Here is a 25,040-nt window from a genome sequence, read left to right on the forward strand (position 1 = left end):
GGGCGGGCTTTGGCGGAGGGCTCTGGATCTGAGCAGTATTCTCTATGGGGGGCCTCCCGGGAGATTTGGGGAGGGCCAGGGAGGGGGAAAGTAAAGAGAGGGCTAACCTGGAACTGTCAGGCAGCTGAGGAGGAGGTTGGCCTTGCTGGGAAGAAGAGTGCAGCCAAGGTCCCACCGGACGTCACCGTGGTCCTCACACTCCGAACACATCATTGGAGGACCTGTGGCAGAAAAACAACAGAAGAAAACTAAATCACACATTTATCAAAGTAACAACTACGATTAATTTGGTTGATTGTGTGGACTTGATTGTTGTTTCGCCGTCTATGCAAGCAATTGTGGCAACATAAAAGTGCACTTCCTAGCAGCGACCAACGGAGGCACTGTTGATTCCGAATAGAGAACACAAAAAAATGAAGATGAGCCATTTTTCAAAAGACATCCCCTTTAGAGCCGAGCATTTTAGATGATTTGGACTGACCTTTCAAGGCACACAGAATATTGTGTTCTAAGGTTTTATAAACATGGAAGCTACCGAAACAAAGATTAGACTCTTGAAAAAGTTTGTTTCTACTTTTTTGCGTTGGTCTATACCAACGTAAACTTACAACCCAGTAACAAACACAACATGAACATTTACAATTTACTTGTGCAACGGCAGTATGTTGTACATGTGTGCGCGCGCGTGTGCATGTGTGCGCGCGCGTGTGCATGTGTGCGTACGTGTGTGCATGTGTGCGCGCGTGTGTGCATGTGTGCGCGCGTGTGTGCATGTGTGCGCACGCGTGTGCATGTGTGTGCATGTGTGCGCGCGTATGTGCATGTGTGCGCGCGTGTGTGCATGTGTGCGCGCGTGTGTGCATGCATTACAATTTCCCTACCCTGCTCTTCCACTTCCTCCTTCCTTTCATGCGTGAGCTCTTTTCAAATGCACTTCTGCCATCTAGTGGCCGTTGTTATGGCTTAAAATGACTCCACAGCCACACGCATCAGTGGGGGGTTGCGTCATCACCTCGTTTAGCCTCTCGCGCAAAAAAATGGGAAAACGCGTATAAATATGTCCTTGGGATCGAGTGTTCGGGTTTATGAAAACGTATAATTACATCTTTGGTACTGAATGAGTTAAATACGGGAAATGAAGGTGGAAAATATGTAATTATGAATAACAAGATATTTTTCTTACTTTGTTAAACCACTTTGGATAATTGCTACATTGGCAATTTGCATAATTGGCCACGATGCATTTGCATGTGATTGTGCTGGATGCTGCCGGAGACAGTGAGAACATTGCGGGAGACTAAAAGTGAGTAAAGACCATGAAAAGCAAAACAAATACGTTTAGAAGTACCAGTGAACGTTCTTCTGTCGCTGTTTTTTGTCATTTTTTTAAAATGTCACAAACAAGATGAGAGTGCTTTTAGGTTGGAGGGGGGCTGGCAGCAGCGCCCGCTGCTGGTTGAGAAGGGCAGCAGAGCGATCCTTCGGCACTTTGAGCTTCGAATTTCACGGCTTCGCTCTGTCACAGTTTTTCAAAAAGATATGAATGACTAAATCAAGCTGTTTGGTGGTGGAATACAGCCTATAATTAGTACAAAATGTAAACTATATCATCTGGGGTCTCCAAGGACTTTTACGGTACATTTTTGCTTGTTTGCTATTGTCTAATTACAACAGGGTAAAAAAAAATTGTTTTTAATTAAAAAGCGTATTTAGAAGGTGGTAAACAGGTTGCCTATGCCTTATATGGTTTTTTTTCTCTTACTGTCTACTGTATTGGGTAATAGGCATGTAAAGGTGACTGTAGGGGTGTTATTTCATGTCTAGAGGGCTCTAATCATGTTAAAAAGCATCTTTAGAAGGTGGTAAACAGGTTTTCTATGCTCTAACTATGAAATTATCCCATTTATAAATTAGGAATCCTACTTCACGGATATTCTCTTGTCACAGTCGTGTCTGGAACCAATGAACCGGATTACGGTACCACACTTGCATGGAAGCAGAAGTTCAGAACACAGACCACTGAGATTTTCAAGTCTTATTAATAAAAGTAAATAACAGAAATAAAAATAGCGGTTGTCTCGCATCGTTAGTCTCAAAACCAGTGCGAAACACGTCGGTGAATCACCCTGGGATGCTCATGATCGGTCAAGACTATACGGTACGCCCCATCTATGATCCAGAAAGGGAGAGGCGAGCGAGAGAGCGAGCATGAGAGTCCAGTGGGAAATGATATGGAGGAGCCGCATGGTGGATGTGGGATTAAATGGCATAATTAATCAAGCACAAAAACAAGCACGCTGCTCATACATTTATGATGTCCATTTTCTTCACTTGAGCAGAGGTAATCAGCGCATCGTACGTTGGCGCCCCGATGCGTGTCACAATGACCTCCGGCCCATGTGACCGTCTCGACCCGAAGAGCGGGGCCACTCAAAGCCGCCATTCGATGGCCTCTCCGCGTGCAAACTAATCTCCACGACAAGCAGACGCATGTTTTTGTCTCCCGATGTCCTTTAAATGAGGACGTCTTTAAAATTGGGTCCACAACTCGCAGCTCCCTGCGGAGTTGATGCGTGTGACGCTTAACCCACGGAGCGGAGGTACTGACCGTTTCAAATAAAAGATACTGTGGATATCACAGCGATATCAACCTAAAAGAAAACACACAAGTTTTCTTAACATTGCCAGGAAATCTCACCAATCAAAGTATCGATCGACAAACTCTTGACTGACAAACGATGCTGTTTGTCATGCAACCTTGTCGGACGTATTCCTGCCTGACCTAATTTAAATGTTAATATCATTCTGCCTTTGCTTCTTTACGCAAGACAAAAGGTCATTTCTTTTTTTTTTGTCAGATCATTGGAGCCACGCCTATAACGCCCATGTGCCATCGCATGCGCCAATCTTTGCATTAAAGCTCTTTTTAGCGAGCACGCGGCCTTCAGCTCTGCTTCAAAACCAACAACACACAGACACCACAAAACAAATGCAAAGATTTTAAAAAAAATGCTGCAAATGCCTTAAAGGGATAGTTGGCATGCTTTGGTTTCCATCTTGAATGCCTCCAAGAAAGGGATTTGTTTTTGTTCAATCATATTTACAGAATAGAGCTGCGGTCACCAACCTTTTTGAGCGCTACATAACTGGTCTGAGCCGTGAACCTACACAAGATAAACACTGTATTATTTTGGAGAAAGCGTCCATATTTAAAGCAAAGCTACTGTCGCTGTGATTGGAATTATCACAACTACGTCGTCGTCGAGAAGCGGGAAGCTACTGAACCACTGCTGGTATCTTTCCATCGTCATTTATGCTGTGGTACCATGACATACAAGTGTCCCGACTAACGAGTGTTTTTTTTGAAGAAGAAGAAGAAGCGAGCCGTCTCTGGGCCATTTCTGAGCTAAAATTTGGGAATGAGCTCTAGTTAACAGCAGGCAGAGCCGAGGACAGCTATGTAGGGGCCTCTGTCTGCTAGCTAATTCCAGCAGTGGCTAGAATTAGCAGTACACTAGCTAGTCATCAACGCATCATCATAGCGATCTAATTGGTCTTATTTATTATGTATTGTGTAACACTTTGACAGGAACAACATCAAATTAAAAGCACTAAATGAATACAGACCCACCACCCATCAGTACACGTCTGGACTTGTTTTTCACAGGTTGTGTACCACAAATGTGCACATTAGCACTCAATAAGGTAATGAAAACTTACCTTTATGCATTCCCACATAGTATCAGCATTTGGGAGCAAATAAGAGGTGAACTCAACAGGCTTCAAATACTGCATAGTAGTCCATCTGTGTGAATTTCTCTTGGAGATGAATAAAGTATCTATCTGGGCACACCAGGAGAAGGTGCGTTCAAGAACTGTCAAACAAAGTGGGACAAATCGCTGCTCGTATTAGGCATTGAAAAACTGTGGGATTTCTAACTGCATTTTATTTTTGAACCCACCATCCACCAGGACGAGCCTGGACTTTGCTTTTCTGAGAGGTTGTGTACCACAAACATGCACATTAGCACTAAGGTCATCAAATCTCACCTTTATGCATCCCCACATGGCATCAGCATTTGGAACCAAATGTGAGGTGAAAGGAAAAGGGTGAAAATACGTACGCAGGCTGTGAATCTATTTGGCTTTTTGTGTCATCGACGAGCGATGGTGGTTGAGGACAGACGGCCTGGTGAACACGTTACGACAGTCAGGCCTAACGACCCGCATTGCCGCAGCTGAAAGATTTTGTCTTTGAGGTGCACATCATGCAACGCTTGTTGCTTGCAGGGCGAGGCCAGGTGGTGTGGCGTTTTGGGCACTGGGCTCTGGGCCGGGGATTGGGTTGGTCACACTACGGGAGGGGAAGGCACTGAGGTAATGTTTTTATTTTTTTTCCTAATATTTTTGCAATCAACTGGCAAAATCCCCAAAATTGGCTGGTCCATCGCTATCGACAGGTTAGCGAACGCTGCTATAGAGCAACTTATTACCTCCGCCAAGGGCAGCGCAAGCGCAGCGCGCAGGTTTTGTTTTTTCCGGCGTTTATCTGTTTGTTTGTGCTCAAAATAAGTTGAAAAGTTCTAAATGGATTTGGATGAAATTTTCAGGAATTGTGGGAAATGAGATCTGGAAGAAGTGATTAAATTTCGGGGGTGATCCGGAGCACCGTCTGCATCCAGGAATTATTTCAAGGGTTCTTTAACATTGCGAGATAGGAGCTTTTTCGGCATTTGTGCATAAACAGTAACGCCACACAAAATGGTCACAGCACTTGGAAAAAGAATACAGGACGGGGGGGGGTGTGGTGCTCTCCAAGTGCTTCTCTGGCTTTTATTGTGTAACTTTTGCCACCAAGGGTCACATAAAGAAAAATCAAAGGATGGCGGGGGTCACTTTGATACTTTTTATTTCCTAAAAAGGCTAAAAAAAAACCCATTCACACATATTTAAAGCCAAACCGTTATCGACTAGATTAGATTGTTCCTTTTGCTCTCTTTTTCTGATTTTTGCTGTTTATTTCGTGTTTAATTTTATTTCTACGTGTCGCACGCCAATAATAAATGAGTCCCGGGCCGCACGTGGGACACCCCTGATGCACGTGTTGAGGGCCTGTCACCATAATAAATGGATGAATGGAAGGATAAAAGAAACGTGGATAACTATGAGCCGTGGATGAAACACGCGTACGCGCACGTGAGTTTATCACGTGCCTTGCCTCACCAGCCATGAACCTCACCACATGTCGCTGTTACCGTATTAGCGGGAGCCGCAGACGTCAAATGGCCCCAACGCCGGACTTTGGACACCTGTGTTAAATGCTTTTTGTCATGGCTGCTGAGTCGGTTAGAAATACTTGAGAGGCATGTATCTCTGCTTGAACGGCTATGCTTCCTCAATGGGAGCGAGTGCAATAGACGTATGCGACACCTCCATCTTGGCTCGACATAAAAGTCTCAGGCCCATTATGAGCATGAGGCATAAACACGTCAAGCAAAGCAGCTCAATAACAGCTTGTTCCTGGAGCGCCGTCATCCATCGACGTATCAATATGGAAATACCGCCATGGCCCAGACATTAATCAATGGGGCTCCTAAGGGGGGGCACCCCAAATCATCAATGAGACGGATCGGCCCGCGGTCAGGCTCGGACAGGCCGTATCGATGAGAGCATTTCCACCTGTAGAGGCCGCCTGCATCAGAATTCAATAGCCGGCGCAGCTGCCGGCTCCCTCCAAGCCCCACAAAGACACGCTTGAGCGGGGGTACGTGCCTCGACTCATCATGGCGGACGTGCCGCCTGCCTCTCTTCATGCTCAACAGCCTCTTGCTTCTATGGAGCCTTATAGTGGGGGGGGGGGGGGAGCTCAGCAACGGTGACTTCAAATTAACTTCTTTTGTCTTCGGTTCACTTGAACCCCCACCTTATAAGCAGTTGAGGCGGGAAGTGGAGGTCCGACATGAAACGAGAAGGTTCGCCTTTCCTCTCATCTCCTCGACTCGCCTTCATCTTGACGCCAGCGCGGGATTAAAACGTCTGACTTCCGTATCTCAGAGCCAATCAATGAGCTTCTGTTTGCCGCCAAGTGGCCTAATGAGGAAATGAGGTGTGGGGCGAGGGCGCCCCCTAGTGGCTTTAAGTGTGGATTACATTCACTGGACATTTCATTAGGTACACCTTGACAGGCTAAATGAGCGATAAAATAAGAGTTTTAACGAAGCACTCGCCTTTACAATGACAAGAATGCTGAGTTTTTCATTTAATTTCAAATCAAACACGACATTTATTATTACTAAAAGAGGAAATACTATAAATACTGTAGCTCCCGGCACGACGCACCAAGAGCACTCGAGCCATGTCGATGACTGCGTCCAGCTGCTGCAAGGCTTCGTGTTAATTGACCCCAATTTGCAACTCATTAAATACCACACGATCCTCTCTCCATCACAACACCTCTTGAAGGTTAAAGTTCAAGGGTCATGTGTCCGGTGTGCACACTTGGCCTGCCCTTTTCAATCCCAATCAGCCCCTCTGCTCTGTTCTGCGTTTTTTCTTTTTTTTTTTTGCTCCATGAGCCAGAAAAGAGAGAGATGCAGCACCACAAAGGTCATGGACATGGATTTCCTTTGCTTTGACTCAATGAAAAGGTCAGATGAGGGCACCATGAAATGGCAGCGAGGCCTTCACGGGGACCAGGGAGTCCACACATCACCCTCAACTGGCAGAGAACGAGACCCCCGGGAAGCAGGAGGAGTCTCGTGGGCATGGGCGGGCGTGTTCTGCTTGGTAATGACAAAGAATGGAAAAGTTACTGCGCAGAAAGTACATCAGTGTTTACCTTCATGTTGTGCTTTCGCTCTTCTGAGCTCTGCCGCATGTATTTCTGTATTTGTTGAATGAGAGACATAGTTAGTGATACATTGGGACATTCCACCAAGTAAGCATGGACAAATGTCTCGGGAGGTACTTTCACATTCACTCATTAGCTTCTGTTATTTTCCGCGTTTGTCCCTCCTGTTCTGTGCTTCTCTTTGTGTTTTTTTTTTTTTTCTTTCAAAGGTCCTCGCTCCAGCTGGAGGCTGGGCGTCCCTGCTGCTGATTGGCTGTCTGGCAACAAAAAAACGATTGTTTGCAGCTGGGAGATGCCGGTTCTTTCATCCATGCTACGGGCATGCTCTCGTTCCTTCCATTTTTCCTTTTTTTTCATCGTTGTCGTTGCCCAGTTGTTTCCCTGCCGTCCAGCCAGTGAGTTCTTTATGGTGCCTTTTTTCAGTGAAGTCGTTGCGCACCATCGCCTGTGGTTTCTGCTCCCTCCTTTGTTGGCTTTGCTGTACTTTGTGTGACTCTCATTGAAGAGACTATAACCGTTTTTGGGCCTCATGCCTCTGCTTCTGGGGTCCAGACCTACACAGCACGTAACTCTGATGAAGGTTGCAATAAAAATCCATCCAAAAAAAAAAATATGGAGAAAAATGTCCCACCCCTTTTTTAATGTAACACCATAAAAATGGGGTGGAAGATTTTTCCACAGTTTTTCCGGGGGCATGAGGCCCAAAAATAGTCATATACTGTAGTCTCTTTATTGAGAATCACACAAAGTACAACAAAGCCAACAAAGGAGGGAGAAGACATCACAGGCAACAGGCAACAACTTCACTGAAAAAAGGCATCATGAAAAACGTACTGTTGCAAAACAAACAAAAGCATCGAAAAATGAAAAATTCTCATCAAACGTTTTCAGAAAAAATAGCGGGAAAAAAAAATCCACCCCCGTTTACTCGTTTTTTTTTGTTTTATTTTTGAAAATTCTGTGGTTTTGATTAAAAGAAACACGAGATGTTTTCGGTAAAAGTTGATTAAAATGTTTCCACTCCTTTCATTTGGTATATTTTTTAACCTTGTGGCATCACATCACAAAAAGATGCATATTTTTTCCACCATTTTTCCAGAAACCTTTGATGTGTCTTTTGCAACCTAAGTCAGATCTATCGGTGCCCGATCGATCGGCCGCCGATTTCCGTGAAAAGCGCGGTATGGGCATACGCTGATACTTTTTAACGCTGACCAGCTCCGCCCCCATTGCAGCATCCCGCCCACTTTGCCTTCACAAAGCCAAAACAAGCATGGCTGCCGTGTGGGACTTCCTGTTGTTGTGAGAGTGAGAGAAGTTTTGCACCCTGCAAAACATGCCACCAGCGTGTGGTGAGTTTCCAAGGCTCGTAATTTGATCATCGGTCGGGCGGCGGCTAATGTGGCTAACGCTGGACACTCGCCTGTGTGTGCGTGATAGTCGGAGGTCTAAGGCGGATAGCCCGAAAAGTGGTCAAATCCTCAATACCTGGTCAAATCAAAAATGTATATTACTCCTTTTTCTCTCAGGTGCCATCAAAGTCTGTTTGGCGCAAATATCACATTTTTTGAGCTCCAATAACAAAAATAAAACATATGATCATAAATAGCGACGTCCCGATCCGCTCTTCAGGATCGGCTGCTGATTCTCTCTGTTTTGAAGATCGGATAACATCGACTTCACGTTTGTAACACTCCAACACGGCAGGTGAGGTCATGCGCCTCAAAGCCGGTTGCCACTCGACTCCTGCCACCCGCAAGAAGAAAAGGCAACACCACCATGCAGACATGGCCGTGGTGTACGGTGGTGAAGGTGGTTTCACGTTGGACGTCGGACATTGGGCTCCGTAGCTACAGCGCTAGTTTCCCCTCACTGTGCCCGGACTGCTGAGTCATGGTGTGGGGAGCTTGCACAGGAAGTGCTGCTCTAACCGCTGGTTGTTTATACTAGGGACAGTCAATAAATTACCATCACGATGAGGAGAATTTGTTAAAAAAAAGTCATATATTCTCAATCACACCCCACAAATGGATCTACAACCACGTCAAATGATTTGTCCTACCCTGAAAGTATTTTGCACGCCTGTTTTTATCTTTTATTGGATTAGGGACCTGACATAAAGACGTTTGTTCCAAAAGCCAAAGATTATTGTTGGCTATGCTGTGGAATAAAAAAGTACATTCAGCAATAATTTTGTTGCATGCTTATTAAATAAAAAAAAAGGACCGGTACTGGATCGGACCGGAAGCCAAAAAATGCGGCTCGGGACAGCCCTAGTCATAAAGGCGACCTGATATTCTGGTTAAAAGCTAGATAGCAGAGTTTGATTGGAAATGAAGATGGAGGCTCGTGTGCGGTGTTTGTACAAGATGTCATTTATTGACTATGATACAGATGACGTACAGTAAGGCCTGCTGCATCCACCCTTCCCACTCAAACGACCACACTCAGCATTGACATGTTATCTTTTCACTTTACAGTACTTCATTACCTCTTTTCCTTTCTGTGTATTATGACCCCGCCTTCCCCCACCCACGCCCCCCCAAGTAGTTCATAATATTCTCTTAAATAGTCAGTGGTGAAGCCCTCCTTCCTTCCTTCCTTGCTGGGGAAGAATTCATGCACTATAGGGGGCATCTCTCCAAAAAACAAAAAACAAACATAAAAAGATTTTTTTTCTATCACCACCGACTAAAAGGGGCAAATGTTAGACCCCAGCCCACCCCCAACAAACCATTCAACAACACTTTCCATATAGTTGGCTTGTTTTGTTTTCATATTAACTTAACAGACATCCGTCATCAGTTGGAAAAGAAAATTGCCGACTCATAAAAAGTCTTTTTTTGTTCTAATATTCCATTCTGCAGTGTCACCTTTTTGCCCGGTCTTTGGCTGCCTCAGTCAGTATCATCACGCGGACGTACACGCTGGCCCCCACACACACACGCACACGCACACACACACACACACACACACACCAGTACCAGTGGTCAACACTCCCCCCATCTTTGTCTCCTCCCCGTAAAGCGGATGAGCAAACAGGCTTAGTGAGAACTGCATTCCTCGCCGTCATGTTTGTTTGGATCACGATGCTGCTGTCTGGACGTCAGCTCAGTCCACACCCCCACCCACACCCCCACATTAGGGGTAAATAGGTAGTGTAAAAGCTCCTGTGGGAGTTTTGTAATTGTTTAAAAGGCTTGAAGGGCCAGCGAGGGGCTTCCAGGGAGATGCAGCAGCAGGTGACCTTGGTGAGCATCTGCTCGACTCTCTCAAACACAAAAATGTAGTTCAAAAGCAATTTCAATCCACCTCTCGGCCGTTTCTACGGTAACAGCAGGCTGAGCCCCGGGAATTAGTGATGCTCCATTCCGGTCATGCAGACACATGAATGCGCTGTCTGTTCCCGTCTCGCAACAAAAAACACAACGAGAAGCCCTCAAATGGGAAATGGCAGCCGGGTGTAGTGGCAGAGCACCGCCACCGGGGGCAGTGTTGCGCAGTGGTCTTGAAAAGTCCCGAGTGGTTGTTATTCCCGATGAAAAGAACGCTTTTCTACGCAGGCTGTGAAGGATATTTGGGCCACACTGAGAAGAAAAAGGAGAATTAAGTCATATTTTGTGTGTTTTTTTTTTAAATTGGTTTATGAGAGTCAAGTGATAATAGTACAAGAAAAAAAGCTGTCATTCTACCAAGTCCTAATATTTGGGGGGGAGTCAAATTTACGAGAACAAAGGCTTAATTAAACGAGAATAAAGTCATATTTTGTGTGATTATTATTTTGTCCCGTTTCGTTTCACTAAGTGTTTAGTGATAAATATTACAAAGAAAAACAGTCAAACTTCAGAGGAAAAGAAAGCTGTAATTCAACAAGAACAAAGTCATCACAAAAATGTATAATGTTGTTTTAATTTGAATTCTATTACTTCCTGACTTAATTCTTGTACATTTATTTTTTTCTTTTTAGTGTGGCGATAATACTCCTTTGCACCAGCTTGGATCGACGATTTCCTCCAATAAAACGCGTCCAAACATGTGAAAACATGAGCCCCCCCGCCATTTCCACGCCAATCCTAAATTCCCTCCCAGTAAATTCATCTATCAAGTGTGTTGTTTAGTGACCTACAAGGAACCAGGCAAGCACGCGCTGCATGTCACTGAAACTGCAGCACCTCCTGACGTTTTCCAGTCACCTCAAGTGTTCGTGTTGCTTTTCTTGCAGCCAACTACTCGATCAGGGGCTTGCAATACCCGATTGGTCCTGTAGATGTCAGTGGTGCGCTCCCGGATGAGCGGGCTAAGAGTGGCTGTCACGTGACATCACAACTCCAGTATTTTATTTATTTATTTTTTTTTAAATGTGCCTTGAAAGTGCTCAGGAAAGTGCTTTTTGAAGAAGGTCCTTGCTCGGAGAACTGCAGCAATGACTCACGCACACGCACGCGCACACGCACACGCACAAGCACACACACACACACACACACAGAAGACACCAGCAAGGGGGAGGGGGTGGAAAGTCAATGCGATTACAAGCAAACTTTATGTGTAACTTGATGCAGCTCACACGGAGAGAACGCCTGAAAGGGCGTGAGTGAGTGCACCATCATTCCAATCTGCAGATCCGGTTGGTTGGGTTTTTTTGTTTTTGTTTTGACCCCCCCTTCTGCAGTGCTTCCACGGAGCCTCGAGTGAACTCAGGTGGTTGAACATCCTGTCGGGTTGTGACGAGCGGCAGCCGCGTCACTGGGCTCTCTCCAAACAAGACGAGGAAGGCGGGTCTAGATGACGGGTGATGATGCAAGCGAACCCTCCCTGCTTCACAGCGTGTGTTGTTCTGTAGGGGGGTGATGGGGGTGCAGGGAGGGCGGCAGCAGAGCGGGGATGGGCGACTGGGGAGTGGGAGGCGGGGAACGGGGTGGCGACTGTTGGTGGTGGTGATGGTGGATGGGGGGGCCGTAGTGAGGGATGACAGGCGGCGTCGCCGGGAGGACGTAAGGGGTGGGAGGGGACGGAGTCGGCGAGGAGGAGTAGCCCCCGGCCACGCACGAGTACGCCGAGGTGCCGCCCCCGCCGCCGTAGGAGAGCGTGGAGGTGGGCGAGCCCGGCAGGCCCTCGGCCAGCGGCTGATTGTAGAAGAAGTACGCGCACTGGTGGATGAAGCTCTCGATGATTGTCTGGTAGGTGCGGGTGGCGGTCAGCGCGTCCATGGTGGTGAAGTCGGGCCTCATCAGCGTGGGCCAGAAACAAATGGACAGGTTCTCGCTGGTCATCAGGTTCAGCTTGTTGTTCTGGCTCACCCTGCCGAAAGAAACACAAACACGGGTGGACGTCAGAGTCACTCAATTGGTCACATGTCCGAGTGGAGCGCACTTCTTAGCCGCAACCAGCAGAGGCGCTCTTCATTCACTGTCAACTAGTTTGATGAAGAGTCCGGATCTCCACGATGGAACAACTCCTGCAGGCTGCACTCAATCTCATGAACTCATTCACTCCCAGACGTTTTTCAAAAGACAACCAACCCCTTCAGTGGCGGCCATTTTTCACCATTTGAACTCCTTCAAGGCACACAGGATATTGTGTTGTATGAACACAATATATGGTTATATGAACACGGAACCTACCGAAAGAAACATTAGACTCACGTCTTTCTTTGGAAAAAACACGTTTGTTTCTACCTTTTTGCGTTCTTTAGTAATCAGCAGTAGAACATAAGTTTCAGGAAAATATCAGTTCCCGACTAAAAAAAGGGAGAAAAGCAGCTTTTTGTGAAAAGATACATTTCAAGCATAACTTTCACTTTGACACAAATCTTTGTTGCTTCTAAACAACTCCACTGACATAAACAACACAAAAAATCATGTATTTACAAACAGAACACCATCAACTATTTACAGTTTTCACATTTGGAACTAAACTGTGCGCACGCGTGTGTGCATGCGTTACGTTTTCCCTTAAACATAATTTAATTTGTAAGAATAAAACATGTCAAATAAACACTTTATCCCTGGAAAATTGTGACTTCTTCTCGCTTCACAACAAAAAATAATGTCATGAGTGTGAAGTCATAATAAAAATATTACAAGAAAAAATGATTTTTTTGTAACCAAATAAAGTTGTATTATGAGCGGATATTGTACTTTTATAAAAATGAAGCAGTAATATTACACGAAAAAAGCATAATTTTACAGAAAAAATGTATTATTAAAAAAGTAATTTTACGAGTGTGAAGGAAAAAAACCTGCAATTTTATGTGTACAGAAGCTGTATTATGAGAAAATAGATGCGATTTTACAAAAACAAAATTGTACTATTACAAGAAAAAAGTCATATCACCACTTTAGTATTTAACGCTCTGTTATGAAAAAGTTGTATTTTTCTGAGTAACTGGATGATGCAATGTTAGAAGACATAGCGTGTGAATGCTGAAAAGCTGAAGCAAAACTGAAATGTTTTGAAAAGGTACGAAAAGGGAAATTCAGCATGACTATAGGAGCTGTTTGGAAGCCTAAGCTGGGCTGAAATGCTGTGGAAATATGCTCAAACGTAGAACCACGGTAAAAGCAGTTTGCAAGCTGAGCTCGCGCCTGGATTTGAAGCAGCGACCTCTGGGTCGGGAAACCAAGCAACTTCTTCAGCCTCAGCAGAATGAGGGTAGCAGTGGCGTTTGGCCTTGTTTGGTTTGACAGATTAGCCAAAGATGATGAAAAGTAGAATGAAGGTCACAGTAGTTTGGAAGCCGAGCTGAAGCTGTAGTGAAATGCTGATGATGAAAGCACACACGGGAATCAAACCGGGTATCTTTGGGTTGGGAAGCACACACCATCAACCAAGCCATGTCAGCGCTGAAGAACCAGCAGAGTAATTCAGTAATTCACCAGCAGAGGGAGCCATTTCAATTGCCCGTTCATTTTCAATGGGAACATTTGTGCTGAAAATATGAAATTGCACTAAATGTGGGGATATTTTTGAAAGCTCTGAATAGGTGGCCCACTTGTCGCGAGTGAGCTGAACATTTTGATGTTGGATTTGTCTGAATTGGTTAAGAAATGAGTGAAGAAAAATGGCCGATCACAACATTATATGTGTGAATGCTTCTTTTATATGTGTGAATGACTTAACCCTTGTAAGGTTACAGTTTGATGGTAAATTGTCAATAAAAGTAAAGTCAGCCAATATGCTGGGGGGCAGGGGGGAAAATCTACAATGCATCACAAATATCGAGATAAGTGAAGACGGCAAAACCAGCCGAATAAGCGAAGGCAACACACGCTTTACATGAGATTTGTTCACAGATTAGCCGTGTTTCATAAAAACAACACAAAGCAAAGTCGTTGGATAGTTTTACAATCAAAGATGCTACGCCAAACCACTTGGACGTTACACAGCGACGGTACGGATGGTGATGATGCAATATTTGGCAACACGACTTCTTTCAAAGCATCTGCCAGTGATTAAAACGTGAAGCTGATGCCATGCGCTCATCCTAATAGTGACGCACGGGCCATGAAAACACGACAGCACTCTTCTGGTAATCACGACGCCCAGCGGACTGCTTTCATTCTTCTGGAAGCTACAACAGTAACGTGTGTGTACTTTGCTGTACTGTGTGTACTTGTGAGTCACTCCTCATGTGCCATCACACTCATAGCAAACGTGTAATTCATGAAAAACGCAAAAATGCCCTTTGACAAATGAGTCTAATGACAGCTGTTTTGTGTACGCGTGTGTTTAAAAATAAAGAGCAGTACAAAGCAATCTGCAGAAAGGATCATTACAGAACAGCACTGCTTCTAGCTCCACCCCTTACCTCATGAACTAAAAAAACACTTTTTTTTTATCCAAGAGGAGACTGGGGACAACAAAAGGGAACACTGCAGCAAAGTGAAGACTGTGGAGTCAACAACAATCCAACACAGCAACAGTGGGGGAATACTGCCAAGCGAGTGTAGTGGGTTGGTGAGCCGTGTTAAGCTGAAAGCCGAACTTGCGTGTTCAGTGTTTACAGAAGCTGTATCGCCATGGTAACTTAGGCTAAACTCATAGCCTGGTCCCCACCAGGTTATGTCCATGCTTTCAGCTTCAAATCAGCTACGAAAGTGCCACTGTTTCACTGTTTAGCTAATTCGAAGATGGCGTCACCATTTATTTATGTGTTGTGTGTGATGTGGGAGTTTTTGTGCACAAATTTAAGTCGAGAAGCGTGTCAACAAAACGGCCACATGTCTGAGCTGCACGGCTTTGGAGAGTAGACTCGTGCTGCCGTTTCTCCTGGAATTCTGGTGTTCTAAAAATACAGCGGGTGTACCTAATCAAGCGGCCAATCATTTTGTCTTTCGATGATACCGTCGCCATGGTTACACAAAATGTTCAAAAAAAGTACATACCGCTCTTCTCCTGAACCGCAGGAATCCGACGCTACTGGACTAAAAGACTATGATTATGATAAGGAAATACTGTAATTATAAGAAAAAAATGAAAAAGGTCGCCACAAAACACGTCAAGACTGCCATCTAGTGGTCACAACGAGATACACCAACAAGACATATTACTAAGACTAAAAAAACACAGTTGTTGCTCCAATGTACTCATTTCTTAAATGGACCAGCGTTAAAATGTCAAAGTTGCAATGTCGAGCGTTGATAAATGAAAAGACTAGCAGGGTGTCATTAGTATAATAAACCAGTGTTAACCTGCGCTTTACATGCTCAGCATTGTTCTGCCAGCGGTCCTCCCTCGCTCTGTTGGCGGCGACTGTGTTGCTTTTAGGTTTGCCGACCGCCTGGGGGCCCTGCTGGATGCTGTCGCAGCCAAAATCTCCTTAAAGAAGGCGCCTGATCCTCTAAGTTTCACCAGTGATTTTGAAAAAGTAAGTGAAATATGTTTTTGTCTAAATTTGATGGTTCCCCTTTCATATCATATCCATGTGATTGGTTTCGGTATCGGCTTATTTCACTCATGGATGATCTGTGTCAGTATCAGCAGCATAAAAACCTGATCGGCGCATCCCGAGTCATAATCTTTTGGGAATTCCTCAAAAGGCTCCATAATAATTACTTACTTTTGTAAAATGCACCAGCCGGGATGGCTACATGTTTGAACGGAAGTAGAACAATATGACGTCAAACGCCCCCTGTCATGTGAACGCGCACTGACAAAGTTAGCTGATAACCACCGTTTAGTTCTGTTTGGGGAATTGAGGTTTTGTTGAGCTGCATCTTGAGCACCAAGCCTGGGTTGGTTGAGCCACTTTGGCAGAGAACCTCCAATATCAGCTAACGTCCTCTGATGTCACACCGTCAATCGCCACATCCGGCAGTGGCGTACGTCACACGATCTGCCAGAACCTCACACTACCATCCAGTGGAAAAGCATCAAAAGGTGAACCAAAAACCAAAAATGGATTTTAAAAAATGGGGGGGAATGTGCAATTTTGTGAGATAACTATTACAAGGCAAGATTATAAGAAAAATGTTTGTTGTACAAATATTTTCTCAGAATAAAATGGTACTATCACAAGATAAAACTTCCATACAACAATCACACTTTATAGAATTTTTTTTTTTTTTACAAGATTATAATTTTTTTAAAAGAAATAAATTGTTAATAAGTTTATAAACTTGCTATAGATTTTAATAAACAAAACAAAAAGCCAAAGATATGGTTAAAATATTTTTTATTGAGTTATTTTTTCTTTGTATTGAGAGTTTTGAAATGTATTCTTTAAAATATGGAATATTAAATATTTAATAAATGACAATCATTAATTAATAATGCAATTTATAATAGGGGTTGAATAATTTGAAGTGCAACTGTAATTTTTAATATAGTCCTAACTTTATGTGAAAAAAGTGATTTAAATTCTGTGTTACTCAAAGGATCAACGGTGAGTCATGGAGTGACAAGTCGGTACGTGGCAGTGGAAAAGGCAGCATTAAATAAGAGCCAAAGTGTAGCTAGCGCCACCCATCTGTGAACGTCTCCAACCCCTGTCCCTTTCACTCACTTGTTCAAGTGGCTGATAACATATTTGAAGACCTCGTAATTCTCCCTGGGGAAGCGGCGGAGGATGTCCTTCATCGTCTGGAAGCGCTGCTCCCTGTCGTTGATCTCTGAAAGACGTAATGCAACGATGAGGGGCTGACCATGGGAAAGTGTGAAGAGGGTAATGAGTGCGCTCCCAAACAAATAAGAACAGGACACAGTCATTTCATCCTTTCACAGCGCACAATTCATACGTACACACCAGAAGAGTGGATGCCAAACTGTTTGACACAAAGACCACACATTTGAGTCAACAAATACACCCTTTTCACATTACATGTACCACGCACGCACGCACGCACGCACTAACGCACACACACACACACACACACACACACACACACACACACACAGGGTGTGTCGAGGCTGATGGCAGCAGGAGTGAGTCAGAAAAGCTGACATCACCACCCAAGAGTCGGTCCGTGTGCGTGCGTGCGTGCGTGTGTGTGTGTGTGTGTGTGTGTGTGTGAGTAACGTGATTTACAAGCAGAGAATGTTGGACTTTATTGAATGATTTTTTTTATTTAGTTTTTTTATTTTTATTTTTTACAGTGGATTGAAACCACATTTTAGCCGATCCTAACTGTGACCGTGTGAATGTGGAAAGGAAAAGGTCTCTCTTTAAGCACATGGTCATTTTTTAACACATATACAGTGTTCCCTCGTTTATCGCCGGGGATAGGTTCCCAAAATAGCCTGCAATAAGTGAAATCTGCAAAGTAGCCAACTTTATTTGTTTCCAATGATTCTATATGTTTTAAGGCTGTAAAAGCCCTCACCTTACACTTGATACACTTTTCTCAGACAGACATTAACATTTTATCACATTTCCCTCTTGTTTAAACACTCTCAAAGTTCACATTTCCTTTAAATTTTAACGATCAGCCTACTAGGTTGGACACAAGAAATTATGAAATGACTCGTGTACTTCACTCCTCTGACCCTGCCTCTTTGTCCTGGCGCTGTTCCGCTGTACTGTAGCGTTTTTTGTTGTTAAAACATATTGCCCCTGCTGTCCCGTAAGTTATTAGGGCAATAAAGTGGTAATATTAGGTGTCATACGTGTCATACATGTCACACGTGTCATACATGTCACACGTGTCATACATGTCATACGTGTCACAGAGCACAGCGCTTCAGCAAGGAAGGAAACTTTCCTCTTGCTTCAGGCAAGCTTTTATTTGTAACGCGGCAGCAAAACACAGAAGTTGAGCACAAACAGATTAGTCACTTCAGCCTTCCTTACCCCACCCCATAGATAAGGCCCCCTTTTCATCGCTGTCTCAGGCAATGCCTGTTACGACGGAGTATTAAAATTATCTGAGATTTTGACAATAAACCGTAAATTTATGAGACTAAAGTTGTAAATTTACTAGAAAAACGGGTAACTTTATGTTACAGGCGTTGCCTGAGGCAGCTATGAAAAGGGGGGACTTATGTGACCTTTGGCCGTGGGCAAAGGTAATATTACGACTCCTTTTCTTGGAAATTTACGACTTTATTCTTGTAATCTCAGATTTTTTTTCAATGTGGCCCTAATCCTGCATCGTAACAGAGTCACACTGCTAGCGATCCAACATTGCTGTCAATTTTGCAAGCCGAATGTATTCTGTACCGCACAGGAAGGCACCGGGGGAGACTGATTGACAATGGTCTACATGTCTTAGCCAATCAGGACGCAGAACACAATGCAGCACATTCATACGCGAAACAGCGAGTCCGCGATGAAGTGAGGGAACACTGATGGAGTGATGGAGTGAAGCCGTGAAATTGGAAGCACAAAGTGGCGAGGGATTACTGTAGAGAATGTCAACACTAATATAAACAGAGCCCAAAATGTTCTTTTTAATGCGGCCATTTGTGCAAAATCAATGCCGGACTTGGCAACCTTCCAGCAAACGAAGCTTTCATGCAGCGTATTTGGCTCCACTTTATTTTCCTTTTCAAGCCTTCATTCTTTCTGTGGTGGCACCGCCTGCAGGAGCCTTATCAGGTCCCTGTCACGGCTGAAGGGTCTCGCTGGGGCCGTTTAAAAAAGGCAACACACACACACACACACACACACACACACACACACACACACAAACACAGTGACAGCATGATGCGGCCTTGGGGCTAAATCTTTTCGCATGATGCAAGTCTAAGCTCTGCCTTCAATCCTTGTTCCTGGGTGGAAGCAGAGAGTCACAAAGAGCAGCTAGAAGTCTCCTGCATCCTGCCGTCATCTTCCCTAAATATTCTCTCCCCATCCTATTGTGCTAAGCGCTCACTGAGAGGTGAATCCAATTCCCCCCATGAATGGACTTGGATTGGGAGACGTTGTGCTTGTTAAGTTGAAGAAATGTAAACAGGATTTTCAAGGCAAATCCAATATGCTTTTACGCTTTTGTCAAGAATCCTCCACCATTTGCCAGTATCCCACACTGCTTTGGAAAAAACACAACCCCGGGACTTACTGAAGGCGTCCACCAGCTCTCCCTGCATGCTGTAGGGCACCAGAGGCTCGGGCAGCTCCGAGAAGAAGGCCTTCATGGCCCCGGCGACTGTGTTGATAGTGAAGTCTTTCTCCACCAGGTCCAGGTTATGATCTGATGAAGAGACCACATGACAGTGTTACCCACCCACTTTCACATTTTTATTACAGTTCATCATCTCAAGGGACAATGCTGTGGAAATGAAACTTGGATTTACTTTAGAGTAGTCAGTGGACAGCTGTTTAAGATTTACCAGCCACTGAAAATGACTTGATGCTACTGTTACCTAAATCAGGGGTGCCCAAACGTTTTCCATACGGTTTTCCGCATATGGAAAAATCAAAGGATGCGGGGGCCACTTTTACATTTTTACATAAACCAAGAAGAGTTAAGAAGTTAGCCAAGAAGTTCTGTGTATTCAACAACCAGCTTTGTGTTATTTGCAACAAATATATTATTAGTATGAATCAACCTTTTCTCCTTATGTCACACTTTTTTGCTGTTTTTATTATTTATTATATAACAAATATTGCTACTTTCTTCTTGTACATCCATTCATCCATTTTTCTCCACTTATCCACAGCAGCCACCTCCTCCAGTTCCACCGGGAGGACACCAAGGTGTTCCCAGGCCAGCTGTGAGACATAATCCCTCCAGCGTGTCCTTGGTCTGCCCCGGGCCTTCTCCCGGCCGGGCATGCCTGGAACACCTCACCAGGGAGGCGTCCACACTAGATGCCCAAGCTACCTCAACTGGCTCCTCTCCATGTGAAGGAGCAGCGGCTCTACTCTGAGCCCCTCCCGGATGACTGAGCCCCTCACCCTATCTCTTAGGGCGAGTCCAGCCACCCTACGGAGGAAACTCATTTCAGCCGCTTGTATCCACCATCTCGTTCTTTCGGTCACGACCAAAAGCTCATGACCATAGGTGAGGGTGGGAACATAGATGGGGAACAACAAAACCCTGAGATACTTGAACTCCCCCACCTGGGGTAGGACCTCATTTCCAACCTGGAGGGTGCAATCCACCTTTTTCCCCACTGAGAACCATGGCCTCAGATTTGGAGGTGCTGAGTGCCAACCCTGAAGCTTCACACGCAGCTGCAAACCTCCCCAGTAAACGCTGAAGGTCACAGCCCGTTGAGGCCATCAGGACCACATTGTCTGCAAATAACAGAGACCAGATCCTAATCCGGACTCCCTCAACGCCTTGGCTGCATCTGGAAATTGTGTCCATGAAAATGATGAACAGAACGGGTGACAAAGGGCAGCCTTGGCAGAGGCCAACGTTCACCAGGACAGGCTGGAGTTACTGCTGGCAATGCCAACCAGGCTCCTGCTCCGGTTCTACAAGAACCCAATGGCACGTAGTAGCGCCACCAACCCCGTACTCCTGGAGCACCCCCCCCTCGCGGTGACACAGTTCAATGCCTTTTCCAAGTCCACAAAGCACATGTAGACCGGTTGGGCAAACTCCCAAGTACCCTCCAGTACCTTGCAAGGGTGTAGTGCTGGTCTTGTGTTCCACGACTGGGACCAAAACCACATTGCACCTCCTGTAGCTGAGGCTGGACTAACAGCGGTACCCTTCTCTCCAGCACCCTGGAATAGACTTTCGCAGGGAGGCTGAGGAGTGTGATCCCCCTAGTTGGAACACACCCTCCGGTCACCCTCCTTGAAAAGGGGGACCACCACGCTGGTCTGCCAATCCAGAGGTACTGTTCCTGACTTCCACACAATGTTGAAGAGGTGTGTCAGCCAAGACAGTCCCTCAACATCCAGAGCCTTGGGGAATTCAGGGCGAAAGTCATCCACCCCCGGAGTTCTGCCACTGGGGAGCGTTTTGACCACCACAGATACCTCAGCCACGCTGTCCTCGTTCGTGTCCTCTGGCTGTGCTTCCTCTATGGAAGGTACGTCAGTGGCATTGATTGTACATTTTTTTCTTTATTATTCTAATACTTATACTCCATCTCCTGCATCACTTGTCCTCTTTTACCAAACCTAAAACTGCAACTTTATTCTTTTTTTGTTTCTTTTAAAGACAAAAAAATAGCAACCACTATTATCTTTACTTTTTTTTTTTTTTTTTTTTTTTAACAGAAAATATAAAAAGCACTGTGATGGGACTGAATTGATACAGGCTGATATGCGGACTGCATTTCACTTTTCAGAATACACTGAAGACACTGAATTAAAATATAGATTTTTTTGCAATCCCGTCTTTGCATATTTGCATTTGATTCAATATTTTCTCTTAATAATGACTTTATTTTCCTAATAGTTTGTTTTTATTCTTGTAAAAAAATGTTTTCCATTATTCCATTATTTTAGTTTTCTTGTTTGGCTATAATTTTAGAACGTCCTGAGGGCCAATAAAATACCAGCCGCGAGCTGTAAATGGCCACCCGGCCGCACTTTGGACACCCCTGATCTAACCACAGTAATCCCTCGCCACTTTGCACTTCAAATTCCGCAGCTTCACTCTATCATGTGGTTGAATGCGGTCTATTCGTCCCGGGGTCGGTAGCCTTTACTATCAAAAGAGCCATTTTGCCTCTTCTCATACTAAAACTACAAATGTTTTAGTCACAAGTTTTAGTCTTTTTTCAATGTTACCCGTTACAGCAGCAGAGCACAACAAACACAAGTGCAGTTTGGGTCCTTCCTGTATTCATTTGTGTAAAATTAAAATCAAATGTGGCTCCCTTGAATATAATAGAATTAAAAAAAAACATAGTTGCAAGTTGGCAGTTTTAGAAAAGTAAACATACATTTAAGAACATTTCTTTACGGGTCTGAAATAAATGTGTTTCATCTGTTTAATGTGACTCGTGTTTCTGATGCGCAATGCTGATCTTCACCATGTGGGGGCAGTATGAGATGACTGTGCTCCTCACACAGCACCTTGCCTGAATGAAGCACCTTCACACCTAAAAATGGCTAAATAAACCAAGATAGAAATATAAGACATTCAGAAGATGCAGTCAAAGACGTTGTGATATGTCGTATTCCACACTGGTCAGGAGGTGTCAGTAATGTTACATTTGTGAGAGAATAGCCACCACAGGAGGTACTGTACACAACAGGAAGTAAAAAAAGAACAAGGAACGCTCCCAATGCTAACATCTGAGTCAGTATTATGTCTTATTTTCTCTTTTTATGGAATATATTGAGGAGTGTAAAGATGACTATGGGGTGTTATTTCATGTCTAGAGGGCTTTAATAATGTTAAAATCATACTTAGAGGGTCATAAACAAGTTTTCTATGCTCAAAGTATGAAAACATTCCATTTAGAAATAAGGAATCCTACTTGGTGGATCACGGTCAGGCCTTAAACCAAATAAGCACAACTTTTGAGGCATTTGAGGCTGTATGATCAAAATGAAATTTAATTTTGACCCATTTGTGATGTCAGAGAATACTGATGTTGAACCTGGCTTACAAATCTTACTTCACCCGAAAGTTAAAGGTGTTTGATGGGGGGTTCAAGTCCGCCCCAGTCATTCAAACATGACTTTCTGCAGAAAAGTACCTTTCCCAAGCACAGAACTATTGAAAATGTCTTGCTAAATTAAGGAATAAAGATGATTGATGATGTGGTTTGTCTGTTATTGTAGGATGAAGAGTAGAATAACTGAAAGTGATGCATACCTTGGTCAAACTGACGCTGCATGCTCTCCATCTCCGCCTTGTTCCCGCTGACCCTGTAGATGCCCTCCGTGCTCAAGCCTGGTAAAAAGAAAAAAAAAAGTGTTTTTAGGGATTAGTACGGTCAAGTACTCTGGCCATTTACTTCCACTGTGGTGAGTAGAAGCACTCCAAGCTGCTCTAATGGCTTATTGTAATGTGGTGGTGTGCTTAACACGCTAGCATACACGCTATCTATTAAAGCCACGAAGCACTCCTCCAGGCCCTCTGGTGACAAGCTACCTGAGTGGCGCACATTATTAACAAGACACAAGAGGCTGTGAATACTTCTCTCTACGCCACTAACATTGTTGTTGTTTACTAGGGTGTTTTAGATGGATTTATATTTCATTCAAGGCTACTCTGGAGGCCAGAACACTCCCATCACTCATGTTTACCTCCTAATATGTTCCACCTTGGCTTTTCCCCTCGCCATCTGCTTGTACCGTTATGCCGCCTGGCTTTTTACTGGCACACGAAAGGTGCAGTAAAGTGTGATGTCTGAAGGTTTATGTTGAACGCTTACAAAAGGTGGTCCCGGTTGGGACGTTAATACCTGCTGACAGCACATGAACAGCATCAGGAGGAACATGAAAGACTGCAACTTAACAGCCACCACTTCTTTGAGGGACTATCCACACGGAAACACTTTCAGGTCAAAACAAGAAAATATTTTATGGTTTCAGCCTCTCATCCACACGAGAACGATGTTCTGGATGAATTGAAATGTTTTTTTTTTTTTAAACGGCTTCCAGAGTGGGAACATTTGAAAACCGGCTGGCCGTTTACGTGTGGACGAGCAAATCCGCTGCAATTTAAAACGATGACGTCAGCGCCCCGTGAGCTTTGACGACAAGCCTAAATATCTGAATATTTCAAGTGTCATGACTCACTGCAGTTGGCATTCTCCCGGTATTTTCTTGTCTTATACTCCCAAAATGACACACGTCATTCCACGAGCCTTGAAAAGCTAAAGACGACGGACTTACGTGCATCCGTTCTTTCTTCCTCTATGGTTTGGTGTGTCACCTGGTTCCATACGCGTATTTGTTGACAGCGCCGCATGCAGGTGTGCCTTGTTTGGTTTTCACTCAGCGATCCGTTCCTGTCTGGATGCAACCATTTACTAATCTGGCACAGTGTGGACCACGCTCCCGTGGGAACGGGGCCTTAGTTACGACAGACAAACCACACAGTAAAAAAAGATGGCCATGTGCTTATTTTCACTAATGTATTGATATATTTTCAGAGGAGCACTAGAGGTACGAATAAATGCAAGGTTTTGGTATCAAACGAGGCTGCGGTCTGTATGCCTGAGCACCTCCCATGTTAGCATCAGCGTGTATGCTCACATCCAAGTTGTGTCCAGTCCTTGGACGAACTAATGTGACACTCCAACATTCTTAACAGTAGCGTTATTAAGGCAAGGCAAGTTTATTTATAGAGCACCTTTCGTACACAAGGTCATTCACAGACAAGAAGGGTAAAATCACTTAATAAGGTCATTCCATGAAGTCATTCTAAAATCATTACATACAGTTCCATAACTCTTTCCATAAAACAGAAAAAGATAAAATAGTTTGAGTTGTCATATGCACAGTTTAACAGTTTCAGCCTGGATTTGAACATTGCCAAAGTTGAGGATTGTCGCACATCTTCTGGAAGACTGTTCCAGATTTTGGCAGCATAAAACTGACTGTTTGGTCCTGCCTCTGCGCACCCACAGGAGACCCCTCCCTGAGCTTCTCAGAGCTGGAGATGGTTCATGTGGCGCTAACATGTCAGAGATGTACTTTGGCCATTTAGACCATGAAAAGAGCCGTTTTAAAGTGTATTCTCTGAGCGACAGGAAGCCAGGATTGACCCCTGGGGAACCCCACAGGTCATAGCCATTTGAGCTGAGACACAGTTACCAATTCCAGCAAAGTACTTGCTGTCCTCCTGATCGGACTTGAACCAGTTTGGAGCAGTACCAGAGATTCCCA

The 25,040-nt window shown here is 44.4% G+C and overlaps 1 protein-coding gene across 2 annotated transcripts in view; it reads right to left on the minus strand.

The window, feature by feature from the left end:
- Positions 1-11,177: 11,177 nt before the first annotated feature.
- The window catches only part of arhgap35a (Rho GTPase activating protein 35a), a 99,055-nt gene continuing 85,192 nt past the window's right edge, over positions 11,178-25,040 (minus strand). For both annotated transcript variants that reach the window (XM_054794844.1, XM_054794845.1), the window contains exons 4-7: positions 23,020-23,097; positions 19,348-19,479; positions 16,854-16,959; positions 11,178-12,148 (exon numbers count right to left, since the gene is read on the minus strand). In XM_054794844.1, the coding sequence (XP_054650819.1) occupies positions 11,668-12,148; positions 16,854-16,959; positions 19,348-19,479; positions 23,020-23,097 (797 nt within the window). In that variant the 3' untranslated portion in view covers positions 11,178-11,667. The remainder of the gene's footprint in view (positions 12,149-16,853; positions 16,960-19,347; positions 19,480-23,019; positions 23,098-25,040) is intronic.

The sequence above is a fragment of the Dunckerocampus dactyliophorus genome, chromosome 12 (assembly GCF_027744805.1).
Source record: "Dunckerocampus dactyliophorus isolate RoL2022-P2 chromosome 12, RoL_Ddac_1.1, whole genome shotgun sequence".
Taxonomy (NCBI): domain Eukaryota; kingdom Metazoa; phylum Chordata; class Actinopteri; order Syngnathiformes; family Syngnathidae; genus Dunckerocampus; species Dunckerocampus dactyliophorus.